The following is a 17201-nucleotide window of genomic DNA, read 5'->3' as shown; positions in this document are numbered from 1 at the left end:
CTTTGGGTCACTCTGCCTTGGCAGGAAATGACAGTTGTCAAGAAAATGAGTGAACGCACAAGCTGCCGAGGAAGTCATGTCATAGGTAAGGTACCCAAGTCTGTGACCTAGTCATGTATTTTATCATTTGCCTTTTATTAAGCATTGCAGTGTTAGAGGGTAGGGGAAGAAGGGGAGTGATAGGAGGAGATATATAAATTTTATAATTTGGCTTTCTTTTTAATTGTAGAAAAGCTGAAAACTCACCTGGTAGCATTGTAATATCCTAGTTTTAACTCTCGTAAAAGTTTATAAGGGGTGGCTAACTGTGACTTTTTATAAACTACTGTAAGTGCATGCTTCTTATTATTTAAGATGATACAATATAATTTATTTTTCTAAATTACACTGAGTATAAATAGTAAACCCTCCATTTAATGAACTTTTGAAATACAGAACAAAATTTATTGGCTCAGTAGATTTGGAAACAATGGACATTATTTTGGTCACAGAATTGTTCATTATTGCTACACTTACAGCAAATCTTATCACTAGCCACCAAAATTGCCATACTGGCCACCCACTTCCCCCAATTAGTCCATGTACATAGATGTATGCCCCTCTGCACTTGTACTGAAATATAAAGATAATTAGTTCAAACTAATTGTACCAGGAAAAAATTAAAATGTCTATTCTTTACCAGGCATTCACAACGAAGGAATGGAGGAAGAGAAGCTGATCAACTATTTATATCTCACTCTGTCACTGATCACTCATCATCCAGGATGCCAGGAGGCAATTCTTACAGTACATCACCTCATGATTATCCACAAGGAGAAAGAGTTAATTTTGATCAACATTTCCCTCGTCAACGACAGAGTGGCGAGAGTAATGTACATAATGTTGGGTTCCCTGCCTTAAGTATTCCAAGTGGTAGTATCCAAGAACAAAACTCAAGAAGAGCATCTGTATCTCATCAGGCCTCAGACCATACACATGAACCTGGTCATGAAAGACTAAATGAACCTTTCCATGTAGACTGTGAATTGGTTGACTACATTCTCCCCTGCAATAATAATCAGATATATAAAACTCGTGTGCATGATCTGCCAAACAGTGACGCTCGCCTTAACCACCCTATCGCACAAAACACAGGAACACTACAGATTAATCGCAATCCATTAACCACAACCTCAACCTCTCGTAGACCCCTCAGTATCCAAGAGATTGTGAGGATTACAAATATGTCAAATACAGATCACTTATTATTGTATTTAAAACAAAAACATATTACTTTTAGCCAACTTCTTAATTTTATTAACCGTGGAGTAACAAAGGAAGAAATTTTAATGTTCCTTCAAAAACCAGATATTTCAACTACACATGAACCATGGTTATTAGAGCCTGAGAGCAAATTTCCCCAAAATGTGTCATTATCCACAAAAACTATTGAAGTATCTCAATTACCAGAATCACCCGAATCAAATTCAGATGTATTCTTTACCGAAAGTGCTGTTAATAGCACTATAATATTTGATTCATCAGATAAGCAAACAGCTCTGTCTACAAATCCAGAGGATGAGCTGAATGATGAAGCAGTTGAATCAACAGATATTGAGAATGAACAAAGGCAAAGAAACAGAAAGAAAAAAAATAGAGACAGACAGAGAGGAAATGGGCAAAGGGGTAAAAATGAGAGAGGCAAGAAAAATAAGGGGCAAAGAGGCAAAAAAGGACGGCAGAAAGCTCTCTCTGATCTCGTTAACACGACAGTAATGTTGCCAGTAGATGACAATACAACCATATCTGTCTCAGCAAAACAATTTACTGTAACAGAACCAGCTATTTCAAATGTATCACCAGAAATTCCTGTTTCAACCCTACCCTCCTTTTCAAGTCAAACAACATTTGCAGCACTACCACCTGAACCTTCCATGAAGACATTCAGTGATACCACTGCTTCAAGATCAAATCCAAATTTAGCCCAAATTCCTTTATCAGTACACTCTTCTACTACTGTTCCATCTTCAGAAGTTGCCATAAAAGTTGAACTCGCAACAACCCCTGTTGTATCAAGAGTAGCAACACCATCTTGGATTCAAATGGGTACATCAAACCCAGTACATGTTCCCAGTTCTGATAGCCTTCCTACTGACAAAAATTCAGAAGCTTCAATTCTATCTGTTACATTAATGGAACTTCCTGCAGACCATAAAGGCAAAAAGACTCATGAAACAGTGCCTGAGGATCTTAGACCTAAATCAGTTCAGAGGAGACCAAGCAACCCTATGCCTCAAGATATGCACAGGCCACACCAGGAGAAGCAAAGACCACCAAAACCTGTGCGGAAGTCTCCAAAACACACCTCGGTATCAATGCTGGAACAAACTGAAACTGAGTTTGGAGGCAGAACCAACTTTGTAAAGGAGCAGCAAAAGGATGACTACATTTTCCCTATTAAGGGGATCTTGATTATCAGTGGTGTTATGGGTGCCCTGGCCGTGTTTACACTTGTAGTTCTTATATCTTATGCAGTCATTAAGTGTACGAAAAAACCTGTTGTTAACAATTACCAAGTGTCCGAGCAGAAGCCAGTAAACCAATAAATTATTGATTCAATTTGTTTTTACTTTATCATACAATAAATAAAATGACTAGGTTTGTAAGGCATTGACCCCACAGTTCATTACTGGGACCAATTTGTCGCTAAATTGGTCCTACTCCTATCTAACGTGTTCACACATTTGTGAGAGCATGTTAGATAGTAGTGGAGGCCAGTGGATTTTATTTGACATACTGTTGGAGTGAGAGCAAACTAGCATTTATGAAGGAATTCTGATAAACTAGTTAGCAGAACCGAGTCCTGGAGGTGGGATGTACAGTACCTGCAGTCTAGAGGGGTAGGGTAATTGAGGTTTGAGGGTCATCTGAGCTATGATGTCAGCACACTTCTGGCAAGTGTGTGACTGAGCAAATGATAGTGAAAGCAGTTTCTTATTTGTTGGGTCACCTACCTCAGTGGAAGGACGATGTTAAAAAGAAGTGTACACATGCAGTATATACGTACAGAGTACCATACTTTGAGCTACACATCTTGGTACAATAATTAAATTCCATTAATAATTTAGGCATCCCTCTTTTTAAAGTCCATAATTTATAATCATCTTTTCTGGAGTTCTGTAGAATAATAGGAATCACTAGAAAGTCGGCTATTGTATGTACAACACTGTTTAAATTTAAAAGAGGACTAATGTATTATTACTTTACAGTAAATATTCATTTCGTATACCTATCGTAAAAATTATGTAAATAATTTTGCTCAGGTACTGTAATTAGAACTAAGCACTAAACCTACAAGGGGTCACAAAATAATGTAAAATCATATGCAGTGTAGAAAATCAAAATGACTAGAACTCTGCAAGAAGATTTTTATAAATTGAACAAAGTGGCAAGTGAATGATAAAAAATAACATCGATGCCATAGACTAAAAATTCAAATAGACTTGATTGTGCTTTAAAATATCCACTTTTACACAAATCTAAGAAAATGATCAGACGTGAATACAAAGAACAGGTTTTCACCAGAAAATAATGTAAATGCAATGATGAAAAGCTTATGCCATATTGTAGTCTGATGTGGAAAATTACCAGTTTTAATATACAGCAGTGGTATATTGTCAACTAAAAAAGATTAGATACAACAGAAGTTCCAGGGTGCTGAAAAAAGTACCAAGTTTTAAAAAAATATGATAACTTAGTAGACAGTGGAGAATGAGCAGATAGATAATAAAGAAAATAGATTGCAGATTACTTTGACACCAGCAGCCTTGAATAAGCAAGTTAGAGAATTTACAGTGCTTAGAACTATAAGGCTAGACAGCAGCAAACTTTGGGACTGTCAAGATTCCAGACATCACTGTCAGATTCCCAACAGTGGTGTCTGCAGTCTTAGTGAAACTATTATAATCAGAAAGCAGTAAACCTACAAGGGTCATATAGCACAAGTGAAACTCAATATAATTAATGAAACTTATTTATTCTTTGCAATGTTAGAAACTGTTTGAAGTTTTTAATCATAGTATTTTGTTTTTTAAAGAATAATTGTATAAGACCTAGCTAGGTGAAAATTAATACTGTCACCAGCTCACTAAAAGCATCATTCTAAACATGACACACAATATTATGAAGAAACAGGCATCACTCAAAAAGGTATTACACCTTGATACAAAAGGTACGTAAGTACTATCATGCTTGCATTCCCACCATCAGCCGCTGAATTTCTGTTCACTGCTCCTCTCGTGTCACAAGTAAAGCAGACATGCTCGCCAAGCAAAATCCATAGCATGAATCTATCACAAAAAATAATTATTACGGCATGTCATTATCAGTTGTACAAGAAAAGTCCATTGCCACAGACTACTTTTTGCACATTTATGTTTAGACTTTTGATGGTGGATGGAGACCTTCACCCTTCATCTCTCAAACTGCAGCCACGTGTAATATTAGGATGGCCATTACTGTATTTGAAAATTTTAACTGATATTCATGTTTATCACCTGAGTGGGATTAAAATGTGTAGTTATTTTAAAAAACTGTACATTTGCATGTATATTTATTACTACAGAATGTTTTAAACATTGTACAATATATTGTATACAGTGGTTGGCCCTTATCCTCCAGTCAAGAAAGGCCAGCAAGCCAATTGGTTAAACTGCATCATCATCCTATTAATAACAAATGGTTAAATGGACTTTTATACATCCTTTCCTCAATGCCATTAACCATGACATTCAAGATGATAATTTAAAACAAAGTGAAAATAAGTAAGAAAATAGCTAGGATTAGTGTATATAAATTTTAACCCTTCACAAAAATATTACCCATGAAGTTGACTCCTACTTAAAACCTTGACTCGTCCTAAAGAATATATGGTACAATATATAAAATTAATGTTTTTCTTAGTTGAAATATATTCTCTAATATTTACAACATGCAAATATTGATGATTGGGGAAAGAGGGTATCAAGGACATAGTGGGCAAAACATTTAACAAGAATGTGGAGAGCTGCTTTTGGTATTTAACAAGCTGTTTGGAGTGTGATCATAGTAATGTCTATGAAGGTATTCAGGGATATTTTTTTTTTTTAGCCAGATTTGGACTTTGGACGTACAATACCTGAACTTTATAAATCAAGTAAGGATTACGTCTGCACCGTATACCTGTAAAATACATTACATCTACATAAAACACTAAATAGAGCATTCTAAAAAAAATCCAAGTGGAAAACATCTTAAAATAATAATGCTGTTATTAATGTAATAACTTGTGCAACTTAGTTCAAATCTGGACTCTTGTAGTTGTGTCAATATTTCTATGTAGTAGACAAGAGCAAGTACTGTGCATGGAGTTTCATCCTGGACCTTCCTTGGATTTGTCAACAACAAACAAAATTTTCTAGAACTTAGGGTACAAATGTTTGTTTTTTCTCGTCAGAACTCACCCTAGTGGTGGTAGTCAGATTATGAACTCTACTTTATTTCATTGTCTCTAAGAATAGCTCATTTACGAATACTCCTTTTGGCTCATACTGTATTTACCTCCACATAATAAACTAATGGTTGGTTCCTAAAGTGACAAAAAAATGTGGAATTCAGCCATCAAAAGCAGTCATATTTAGGTATAATTAAAAAAAAAAAAAAACTCAAATGAGAAATGTCTCGATAGAAACGAGATTAACCCCTCGACTGTGGCAACCCCAAATCCTGAGGTGTCTCCTGGTGTTGCAAAATATTTAAAAAAGTTTTTTCTTGTGTAATGATAGAGAATCTTTTCCCAATGGTAATGACACCAAATGTACGAAATTTGATGGAAAACTTGTGGAATTACACTCTTGCAAAGTTAGCGACCTCGGCGATATTTACGGATCGGTTATTTTGCCCACTTTGAGCCCTATTTTTGGCTAATTCCATTGTTCCAGTCGACCATACTCTTAACTATTTCTTTAGAACTCCATTTGTTCTATCGATCAAGTACAAGAAACTGCCCATTTACCGATTTCAACTACCCAATAAAGTGGTTAGAAATTAGCAATTTGGCCAATTTCACGCAAATTAACCCTTTGACTGTCGCGGCCGTATATATACGTCTTACGAGGTACCGTGTTTGACGTATATGTACTCATAAATTCTAGCGGCTTCAAATCAAGCAGGAGAAATCTGGTAGGCCCACATGAGAGAATGGGTCCGTGTGGTCAGTGTGCACCATATAAAAAAAATCCTGGAGCACGCAGTGCATAATGAGAAAAAAAAAAATTCCGACCGTTTTTTTTTAATTAAAATGCAGACTTTGTGGTCTATTTTCGTATAGTATTTATGGTTGTATTCTCGTTTTCTTGGTCTCATTTGATAGAATGGAAAACATATTATAGAAATAGAGGTGATTTTGATTGCTTTTACTATAAAAAGAACCTAGAAATGAAGCTCAAAGTAGGGGAAATGTTTGATTTTTGCCAATGTTCAAAAGTAAACAAATGATGCCATTGTGCAATAAATATCCAACTAGCCATTCTAATATGCAGTAATGAATGGGTTGATGTTATTTATACAATTATTACAGTGTTGCAGTAGTCTGCATAATAGTAAGTCTTCTATTTTTTGTTTGAATAAAAATTCAAAATAGAAAGCAAGAGTAATATCAGAGGGGCCTGGAGATATGACTGATGAACAAAGAAAATGTTATTTTAGAGCCAGGAATGTCTGCATTGTTCATTCTGGGCCTTATTTTGAAATTGTCATATTTTTTAGTTTTTGTGAAATTGGCCAAATTGCAAATTTCTGACCACATTATTAGGTAGTTGAAATCGGTAAATGGGCAGTTTCTTGTACTCAATCGATAGAAAAAATGGAGTTCTAAAGAAATAGCTATGAGTTTGGGCGACTGGAACAATGGAATTAGCCGAAAATAGGGCTCAAAGTGGGCGAAATCGCCGATTTGTAAACAGTGCCGAGGTCGCTAACCTCATGAGAGCATAATTCCGTCAGTTTTCCATCAAATTTAGTTTTTTTGGTGTCATTACAATCGGGAAAAGATTCTCTATCATTTCATAAGAAAAAATAATATTTTTTTTTTTTAATTTTGCGACACCAGGAGACACCTCAGGATTGGGGGTTGCGACAGTCAAAGGGTTAAAAAAGATGTCAATTTCAAAATAGGGTCCAGAATGAACATTATTATTATTATTATTATAATCAAAAAGAAGCGCTAAGCCACAAGGGCTATACAGCGCTGCAGGGTAGGGAAAGAAGCGAGGGTATTGGATGGCAGAAGGGAGGAGGGATGATCAGTAGGTTACAGAAAACAGCGGGGCAGGGGATAGTACGGGGGTAGAGGGTAGCAAGAGATTGAAGTAGAAAGGGCTGAAGGTATCAGAATTTGTGAAGTAAGTCAATTGTTGTCAAAAAGTCAATGAGAGTGTCTGGATGAAAGGTGGGTCCATCAGCGAGAAGGGAAGGTAAAGAGAGAGCAGCAGAGCGAAGACGACGACGGAGGTAAATTCTGCGTGCTCGTTGATAAAGTGGGCAGTCCAACAGAATGTGGCTGACTGATAATGGAACTTGGCAATTCTCACAGAGAGGAGCAGGGCGCCTCTCCATGAGATATCCATGAGTAAGACGAGTATGGCCAATGCGAAGATGGGAGAGAGTAGTCTCCCAACCTCGACACTGGTGATAAGAAGACGGCCAGTAACCTATACTCGGTTTAATAGATTGAAGCTTGTTGCCGAGCATAGTAGACCAATGTTGTTGCCAATGGGTGTGAAGTTGGGAAGATATTGCAGCAAAATAGTCCGTAAATGGAATACCTCTACATGAAACTGGTAGGTCATGTACTGCTGACCGCGCAGCAGTGTCTGCCTGTTCATTGCCCTGTACGTCAACATGACCAGGGACCCAACAAAAAACAATATCTTTATGCTTGGTAAAGATGCGGCGTAGCCAAAGTTGGATACGGAGGACTAAGGGGTGAGGTGTATCAAATTTCTGTATAGCCTGTAAAGCACTAAGGGAGTCTGAGACAACCACAAATGATGACACAGGCATAGATGCAATACGGATAAGTGCTGTAAGGATGGCATACAATTCAGCAGTAAAAATACTAGCCGAAGATAGTAAATGCCCTTGTACGACGCTGTCCGGAAACTGCTGCGAATCCTATGCCGTCAGAAGACTTAGAGCCATCTGTGTACACAGCAATGGCATGAGAATGAGAGTGAAAGTGGTCAAGAAAAAGAGAGCGGGAAGCGACCGTAGACAGTTGGGCTTTCGAGCAAGGGAGAGAGAAAGAACAGACTCGAACAGCTGGAACTTCCCAGGGGGGTAGGGAAAAGTGAGATGCTACATGTACATAGAAAGGTGGTAATTGAAGAGAAGACAAGAGCGAATGAAGGCGAAGAGAGAAGGGACGGAGTAAACAGGGGCGGCGAACAAATAAAGAATGTCTACTAATATCAGTGACCATTCTATAAATGGAAGGATTGCGGAGATCATGAGAGCGTACATAGTAGCGAAGGCAATGGGCATCACGGCGATCGGATAAGGATGGAACGTTCGCTTCTGCATAGAGGCTCTCGACAGGGGAAGAGCGAAAAGCACCAAGGCATAAACGTAATCCTTGGTGATGAATGGGGTTAAGGCTAGAGAGAGTAGCAGGAGATGCCGCTGAATAGATCTGGTCACCATAATCAAGTTTCGATAAAATAAGGGTGGAATGTAGGCGAAGGAGGGTTCGAAGATCAGCTCCCCATGAAAGATGAGCAAGGGTTTTAAGAAGGTTCAGCCGGCTGTGACAAGTTGCCTTCAGAGAGGTAATGTGAGGTTTCCAGGATAACCTACGATCAAAGAGGAGGCCCAGAAACTTGACTGCATCATGTTCAGGGATACGGGATCCATAGAGGTACAAAGGATGATCGGAGATGACAGAGCGTCTAGTGAAAGTAATTTGGTGGGTTTTAGTGCTGAAAAATTTAAACCCACGTGTGGTGGCCCAATTGGAAACACGGTCGACTGCATGCTGGAGAGAAACTGTAATAAGGTGACAGTCAGCACCTGCACAGGCAATAGCGAAGTCATCAACATAGAGTGATGACCAAATATTTGATGGAAGACTAGAGGCCAAATCATTAATAGCAAGGAGAAAAAGTGTTGTGCTCAGAACACATCCCTGGGGGACACCTTCAGCTTGGATAAAGTCCGGGGAGAGCACATTATTAACCCGAACACGGAAATGCCTGTCAGTTAAAAAGTTCTTAAGGAAGGATGGTAGATTGCCTCGAAGGCCTAAGGAGTGGGCTTGGGCTAAAATATTATACCTCCAAGTTGTGTCATATGCCTTCTCAAGGTCAAAAAATATGGCAATAACTGAGTGGTTATTGGCAAAGGCATTACGAACATATGTATCCAAGCGTAGTAAGGGGTCTATGGTAGAACGTCCCTTACAAAAGCCATATTGACGAGTGGAGAGACTGTTGTGTGTCTCTAAATACCACACTAAACGTCTATTTACTAGGCGTTCCATCACTTTGCAAACTGCACTGGTAAGAGCAATGGGACGATAGTGGGAGGTTTCATGTCCCGAAGTGCCTGGTTTGCGGAAAGGGAGAACAATGGCGGATTTCCACAGCTGTGGAAGAACTCCTTGTGACCAAATAAGATTTTAAAGGCGTAATAGGACTGCAAGGGCTGACTGATGTAAATGTTGTAGCATACGAATATGAATGTCGTCGGGCCCAGCTGCTGATGATCGGCAAGCTGAGAGTGTTGCCTCCAGTTCTTGAAGTGTAAAAGGCACATTATACTGTTCTTCTCTGAGAGAAGAAAAGTCCAAGGGTGCTAACTCTCTGGCAGACTTTGAGGAAAGAAATGAGGGGCATAGATGGAGTCCCTGAGAAATACGGACCAGATGATTGCCAATTTCATTGGCAACATCTAGTGGGTTTGCTATATCAACACCGGCAACCCGCAGAACAGGAGCCGGGTCAGGAGAATATTTACCACTCAGTTTTCGTACTTTTTTCCAGACTGCACTCAGAGGAAGCAGAGGTGATGGTGGAGACATAATCTCGCCAGCAAGTGCGTTTAGCGTTATGGATGACACGGCAAGCGATCGCACGCTTCTGCTTAAAATCAAGACGTCTCTCTGTGGTTCTATTGTACCGGTACCTGCCCCATGCAGCGCATTTCAAACGTACTGCACGAGCACAAGCAGGAGACCACCAAGGCACGCATTTCTGAGAATGCCTGCCCGAAGTTTGGGGTATAGAATGAGAAGCTGCGGTTAAAACGGAGGACGAGAAGAGGTGTAAAAGCTCATCGATGGAGGACGAAGAAGGAACCTCTCTAAAAACAGTTAGGTGTGAGTAAAGGTTCCAATTTGCCTGATCAAATCGCCAGCGTGGGATGCGAAGAGGTGGTGAATATGAAGGGGAAGTAAGAATGATTGGGAAATGATCGCTGTCATGTAAGTCCGGAAGAACAGACCAAGTGAAGTCTAATGCGGCGGAGGAAGAGCAGACTGAGAGATCGATGCAAGATAGAGTGAGTCCGAGGATCAAAATGGGTGTGAGTACCTGTATTTAAAACATGGAGGGGGTGGGTGGCAAGAAAAGCCTCTAACTGAATGCCACGGGAATCACAGCGAGACCCCCCCAGAGGAAATGGTGGGCATTAAAATCACCTAGTAACAGAATCGGTGGTGGTAATGACAAAACAAGAAAGGCAATATCCGGAATAGATAATGCCCAAGGAGAGAGAGATAAAGAACAGAGCATATACCACCTATGCAAGTGGATACGGGCTGCTGTGTAATGCAGCGAAGTACGAACAAATAGCGGATGGTACGGAATATCAGTGCGTAGACGAAGGGCACTTTCATTAAAGGTCCCATCAGGAAAAGGATCTGAAGAATACAATAAATTATAGCCTGAGATGGGAGAGATAACAGCAGAGTGTAATTTTGGTTCCTGTAAACAAACACCAACAGGGGAAAACTGGGAGAGTAACATCTGATGCTCACCCCGATTACCCCTGAGGCCGCGTATATTCCACTGTAAATAGGCCATGATTGGCAATGATAAAGATACCTGAAATCCGCAGGTAAGGGTTCCTACGGACTAGAGGGGTTAGAAAAGTCCACATGCGGAGGCAGTGGAAAGCGTTCAAGCAGCGAAGGAATGGTGCGCTGTGAAGAAAGGAGTTGCACAGATGGAGTAGAGGAGAGAGAAGGAGCGGAGGGTGGATCAGTGTCCATTGATGGTTTGGTCTCTGCAATATATTCAGAGATTGCTTCAAGTGTTTCAGAATTCAGAGACGTCGTATGGGAGACAATATTGGAAATGGTAGGGGGAGGATGAGTAAAGATTGGAACTGTAATGGACTGTACCAAGGTAGAGGGGGGGGCGAAAGGGTGGAGGGAACTGGAGAAGCGTGGAAGGGGACAGAAGAGGCAGAAACCTGGGAGGTGGCAGAAGAGGAAGAAACTTGGGAGGGAACAGGGGAGGAAGGTACAGTACGAGGAGGAGGGTGAACCTCTACACTTGTAACAGAGCCAGTGAGAGGGGGAGAACCAGGTACAGAGACAGGGAAGGGAAAATAAGGAGGTGGAAGATGGGTAGGAGGTGTTAACGGACCTTTTTTTGACTTTTGAGAAGTAGAGGGACGATTGGGAGGAGGTGTCATATGAGATCTCGTCACTACTGAGGCTTGTGAGAGAGAACACGAAGAAGCGAGATCAGACTGAGACGTTGAAGTAGGGACGTCTGAGCCGAGGACAGCAAAAGAATTAGCTACAGGAGTGACTATGGGAGAGGTAACCACAGAGGTGGGTGCAGAAGATGGGATACCAGAAGTGGGGGGACGTTTTGAAACACGGGAATAAGAAACACGAGGTAGTCTCCCTTGGAGGCGGAGATGAGAAACTGCCATGGCATAAGGGAGACCTTCTGCCTCTTTGAGGTAACGGGTTTCCCGCTCGTTTAAGTAGACTTGACAACGGCGAGAGTACGAAGGGTGAGCCTCATGACAATTAAGGCAAGAGGGAGGTCGATTGCAAGATGTATTAGAATGGTCATCGGCACCACAGACTGGGCATTCGGCGATAGATCTGCAATATTTTGCTGGATGGCCAAATCGCCAGCAATTTCTACACTGTTGCGGTGTAGGGATCACCTTTCGAACTTGTAACCGATGTCCTGCTACATAAACTGAGGATGGGAGTTCACGGCTGTCAAAAGTTAAACGAGCCACATTGCTAGGGTATCGTCTCCGCCCGCGGGCAGGAAGAACGTAAGTGTCTACCTTGAGGATTTGGAGATCTTGGAGTTCCAGCTGTTCAAGAATGTCAGTGCCACATGTCTGGAAATTTGGTTGAACTATGGTATGGCGCAGAATGACGGTACCACTACAAGAATTGAGGGAATGATGCTTTTCAATAGTTCCAGGAACAGTATCGATATGGGAAAGACGAGAAAGCTCATGAGCCTGGGTAGCATTCTGTATGGTGACGATGCGCGTACCGCTCTTAAGAGCATGAAAAGAAATATCTTTACCAACATAGCGTAGGAGTGCCTTGCCAATACTGTGGTCAGAAAGATAGGCAGTAGAGGAAGTCGGTCGTAAAGTGAAGAATTTAGTCCATTGTGCAGTCTGAAACCGAGCGTGGAAAGGTAGTGAAGGACGTGTCGATCTTTTCTGAGAAGAACGAGAAGGTGGAGAAATATCATCAGCAGGTAATTGTCGTTGGCGTTTAGGCGTGGGACCAGAGTTGGTCCGACATGGAACAGGCCGGCGATTCGAAAATTGCCGCACTGTAGAGGGAGAGGCCGGAAGCATAGTCAGAGGAGAGCGAAGGTCAGATAAATCGAAGGAGTCAGTCGAGGCCTCAGTACCTGAAGTGGGTGAGGAAACAGCACTGGCAAGAGGTACAGAGGCATGAGGAGTGTCCGAAGAGTGGTCCAAAGACGAGGTGGGGTCAGAACGGGGTGCGGTATCAAGAAGGGGCCCGAGGGTAGCAGGTTCATGGACTAGGGCTGCCATGGTTAGGTTACTTCTTTCTTTTTGTTTTTAAGAAAAAAAAAAAGAAAGAAAAGAAAATAAAAATAAAAAAAAAAGAATAAAAAAAGGGGGGACCGGGGAGGGATAGTTCCTAGGAGGAATGAAAGGGCCAGAAATCTCCCTCCGCGCCCAAGAGGACCTCAGCACCGCAAGTAGCGCAGATGCAGCATGGAACCCGTGCCATACCCTACCCATCATGCCAGTAAACCGGCAATCCGGGATAGCAACCTCACATCTGCCGAGCTACCTCGGTGGACAAAAGAGAGGGCGGCCGGAAATCCGCCACAAAGCATACCTCCTTCGGCCACCACCCCCGGAATCCGAAAGGTGGCTTCCAGAGATACACCCGTCGCCCGAGAGACACCCAAAGCCACCCTCCAGGATACCGGAGAGGGATCAGGACATCCCCAGGCAATCCAGATTCCACGGCAAACTACGCCACTGCCAAGAACCTCAACGGAATGGGATGGACCCCGGTACCCTTTCCCCTACCTAGGAACTAGCGTGCCTGTGGGAAAGAAAAAAAAAAAACAAAGGCCAAAAAGGGAGGGGTGGGGAGGAGGAGGAAAGGAAAAAGGGGAGGATGGGATAGGGAACGGGGGATTGGGGGGTAATTAGGTTTGGTCTGAGGAAGTAGACCGACAGGTCTAATTCCTCAGACCAAGAGCCTCTTCACCATGCCAAGGAGCCCCCCTTGAAGAGGTCCAGAATGAGCAATACAGACATTCCTGGTTCTAAAATAACACTTTCTGTGTTCATCAGTCACTTCTCCAGGCCCCTCTGATATTACTCTTGCTTTCTATTTTTAATTTTTATTCAAACAAAAAGTAGAAGATTTACTGTTATGCAGACTATTGCAAAATTGTAATAATTGTATGAATAACATCAATCCATTCATGACTGCATATTAGAATGGCCAGTTGGACATTTACATCATTTGTTTACTCTTGAACATCGGCAAAAATTAAACATTTCTCCTACTTTGATCTCCATTTCAAGGTCCTTTTCATAGTAAAACCAATCAAAATCACCTCTATTTCTATAATATGTTTTCTATTCTATCAAATGTGACTACGAAAATGAGAATATAACCATAAAAACTATATGAAAATATGCCTCAAAGTCAGCGTTTAAATCCAAAAACACGGTCGGAGTTTTTTTTTCTTATTATGCACTGTGTGCTGCAGGATTTTTTTTATATGGTGCCCACTAACCACATAGACCCATTCTCTCACCTGTGGGCCTACCAGCTTTCTCCTGCTTGATTTGAAGCCGCTAGAATTTTTGAGTGTATATATACGTCAAATAGTACATTGGCTCATAAGACGTATATATACAACAAACAGTCAAAGGGTTAAAACTGACATGAGGCAGAAATTTGCCACACTGCCTGTGCACATCAGTGAACAAGTGAGGATTTTTATATGACAGATTTTATTACTTAAATATATCTGTCCATGACAGAGCACTGCAATCCTGATGGTGAAATACCATAAATAGCACTAAAACAGTGCAGTATATGCGTATATTCATGGGGAAGTACTAAATCCAAGGAGACTGTTGCTCCAATTCCTTCTATCAAGAGCACTTCAACAGCATCAAGGTATCTATCTCCCTTGAACGGAACAGCAGTGTAAGTTGTGTGTTGGGCAGTTTACATATTCACTGAACCAACTGGTATCTTCTGTTTATTTAATTTTTATTACCTTTGTGAAATTGACTAAATGCACATGAATGATCACACACTATAGCATGGGAAAATGTCTTGTACTCATAGTCACCTGCTTTTGAGTGAAAGTTTCCCTGAGTGGTTCCCTATCTCTTGCTCCTTAGGGGGGAAAAAAATAAAAAAACATTTTCTAGACCTTTCAAGGGAGGGAGGTGCCTTGATGCTGTTAGATTTCTACCAAGAACCTGAATCAGTGCTGTATGACCCTTGTGGGTTTAGCACTTAGTTATGATGATGATGGTAATAATAATAAAGAACCTGAAACTATCCTTCCCTTGCTCTGATCACACCTAATTACCTCAATTCCTCAGGTGCTGTAAGACTGCTACATGTTGAAAGCTTCCTGTGATTATAATATTTATATTATATTCATGGGGATAAGGTGCCATAGGGGCCAAACAGAGCCTGGGGGAATTTGGAGGCAATCACGTCTGATCCAAGGAAGGGGAGGTCAGGTCCAATTCCTTCGCTCTAAGTTTCTCACCATCATCAGGAAATTGCCTTGAAGGGAACCTTAGTAATTTATTCCCTGAATTTCAATGCAAGATGAATGCATTGTCATCTTTCTACAACAGTAAAAGAAAACATTAATCCTAAATAAGCTATTAATACAATTCTTGAAAACTGTACCTAAATTTCAATAAGTTTCCTGCATTTGTGCTATGTAAATATTTTGACTTTAAATCTTTCATTATATTGCCAGCAAGCAAAATGCTCTATCATATTAATAAAAGCATTAAATATTTGTACCAAAAACAAATTTGAGCTGATTTGCTGATCCTGAAATTGTTTTTAGCACCAGGCACTTGAATAAATGCAACAATATGGTATATTCTTGTAGTCACTGTTATATAAACCACCACTGTATACTGGAATACACTGAAGAGTTTCATCATCATAAAAAAAAACTTGCGTTAGTTTCATAGTCGTCCCTTCACCTAACACGGTCTTCATTTAGCGACGTAGGTTGAGAGATACGATGCTGAATCCCTTAAGATGATCTTTTCACAAATCAGCTGAGAACGGATAAGTGCTTCCAAACCAGACGAAGTTGGAAGGGCTGTTTCATCATCCTGGTGGGAAGGGTTTATGTACAGTATATATGTTATTTTCTAAATGAAACTATTTTTAGGCAAATATAAATTCTGAAAACCAATGTAAAACTGTATAAAAAAAAGTCAACAGTGTTTGTTGCTACTCTATGGAATCATCAGAAGACAACAGACAAAGACAATTTATATTATATAAATGACACAGAGAAGAACTTTTACAATGAGATTACCATTATACATTATCAAAAAATATACAATACACCAAATATGGTATGCATGTAGTATATGAAACCATTTTGTAAAAACTTTTTTTATTTATTTATTCAATGGCTGTCTCCAAACAAGGCAAGGTGACCCAAATAAGAAAACACATTCACCATCACTTATTCAATCACCGTCTTTCCAGAAGTGTGCTGACACTGCAATTAGATTACCCTTCAAATGTAACAACCCCACTCCTAGACTCAAGTCCAGCAAACCTCTTCCCCTGAATCCCTTCATAACAGTTTCCTTGCTCACACCAATAGCATGTCCATTAAAAACCATTTGTCCCATTCGCTCCTATCTAACATGCTCACGCAAACCTGTTTGATACACCTACCATCCGACTTACGACCTGCTCGACATACGACCATTTGATTTACGACCGTGTTTTCTATGCCAAATTTCTGGGAAATAAACAACTGTTTGTGTTGCACACAGTGTTTATCCTAAACCTTACAGTATAAAATGCAGTACTAACAGCATAAAAATTAAAGTAAAAAATTAAATACAAAAAAAAAAAAAAAAAATAAAATAGTCATTACAAAAATGTGGTGTTGATATTTAGTAGTAAGGTTCGACTTACGTCCATTTCAACTTACGACCAGTTTATCGGAACCGAACTCGGTCATAAGTCGGATGGTACCTGTATTTTGAAGCCAATAAGAATAATTATTCCTCAATGATATTCATTTTTTATTCAGTAATTAACTCTTTCTTTCAACACACCGGCCGTATCCCACCAAGGTAGGGTGGCCCAAAAGGAAAAACGAAAGTTTCTCCTTTTACATTTAGTAATATATACAGGAGAAGAGGTTACTAGCCCCTTGCTCCCGGCATTTTAATCGCCTCTTACAACACGCATGGCTTACGGAGGAAGAATTCTGTTCCACTTCCCCATGGAGATAAGAGGAAATAAACAATAAGAACTAGAAAGAAAATAGAAGAAAACCCACAGGGGTGCGTATATATGTGCTTGTACATGTATGTGTAGTGTGACTATTTAATAATATTGGGACTTGTGGCACCCAAAACCAGTGGTGTTCAGAAAGCCACACCAGTAGTGAAAATTT

General features: G+C 40.5%; 2 protein-coding genes across 10 annotated transcripts in view; one reads left to right on the top strand and one right to left on the bottom strand.

Annotated features, from left to right (window-relative positions):
• Positions 1-2598, top strand: part of LOC128704093 (uncharacterized) — a 68260-nt gene extending 65662 nt beyond the window's left edge. For all 4 annotated transcript variants that reach the window (XM_070099102.1, XM_053799114.2, XM_053799116.1 and 1 more), the window contains one exon: positions 683-2598. In XM_070099102.1, coding sequence (XP_069955203.1) covers positions 683-2585 — 1903 coding nt within the window. In that variant the 3' untranslated portion in view covers positions 2586-2598. The remainder of the gene's footprint in view (positions 1-682) is intronic.
• A 1398-nt stretch (positions 2599-3996) lies between these two features.
• The window catches only part of Setd3 (SET domain containing 3), a 79686-nt gene continuing 66481 nt past the window's right edge, over positions 3997-17201 (bottom strand). For all 6 annotated transcript variants that reach the window (XM_070099103.1, XM_070099108.1, XM_070099105.1 and 3 more), the window contains one exon: positions 3997-15888. In XM_070099103.1, coding sequence (XP_069955204.1) covers positions 15766-15888 — 123 coding nt within the window. In that variant the 3' untranslated portion in view covers positions 3997-15765. The remainder of the gene's footprint in view (positions 15889-17201) is intronic.

Source organism: Cherax quadricarinatus, chromosome 66 (genome assembly GCF_038502225.1).
Source record: "Cherax quadricarinatus isolate ZL_2023a chromosome 66, ASM3850222v1, whole genome shotgun sequence".
Taxonomy (NCBI): domain Eukaryota; kingdom Metazoa; phylum Arthropoda; class Malacostraca; order Decapoda; family Parastacidae; genus Cherax; species Cherax quadricarinatus.
The sequence above is the reverse complement of the archived record's forward strand: the minus strand, read 5'-3'. Positions and strand labels throughout refer to the sequence as shown.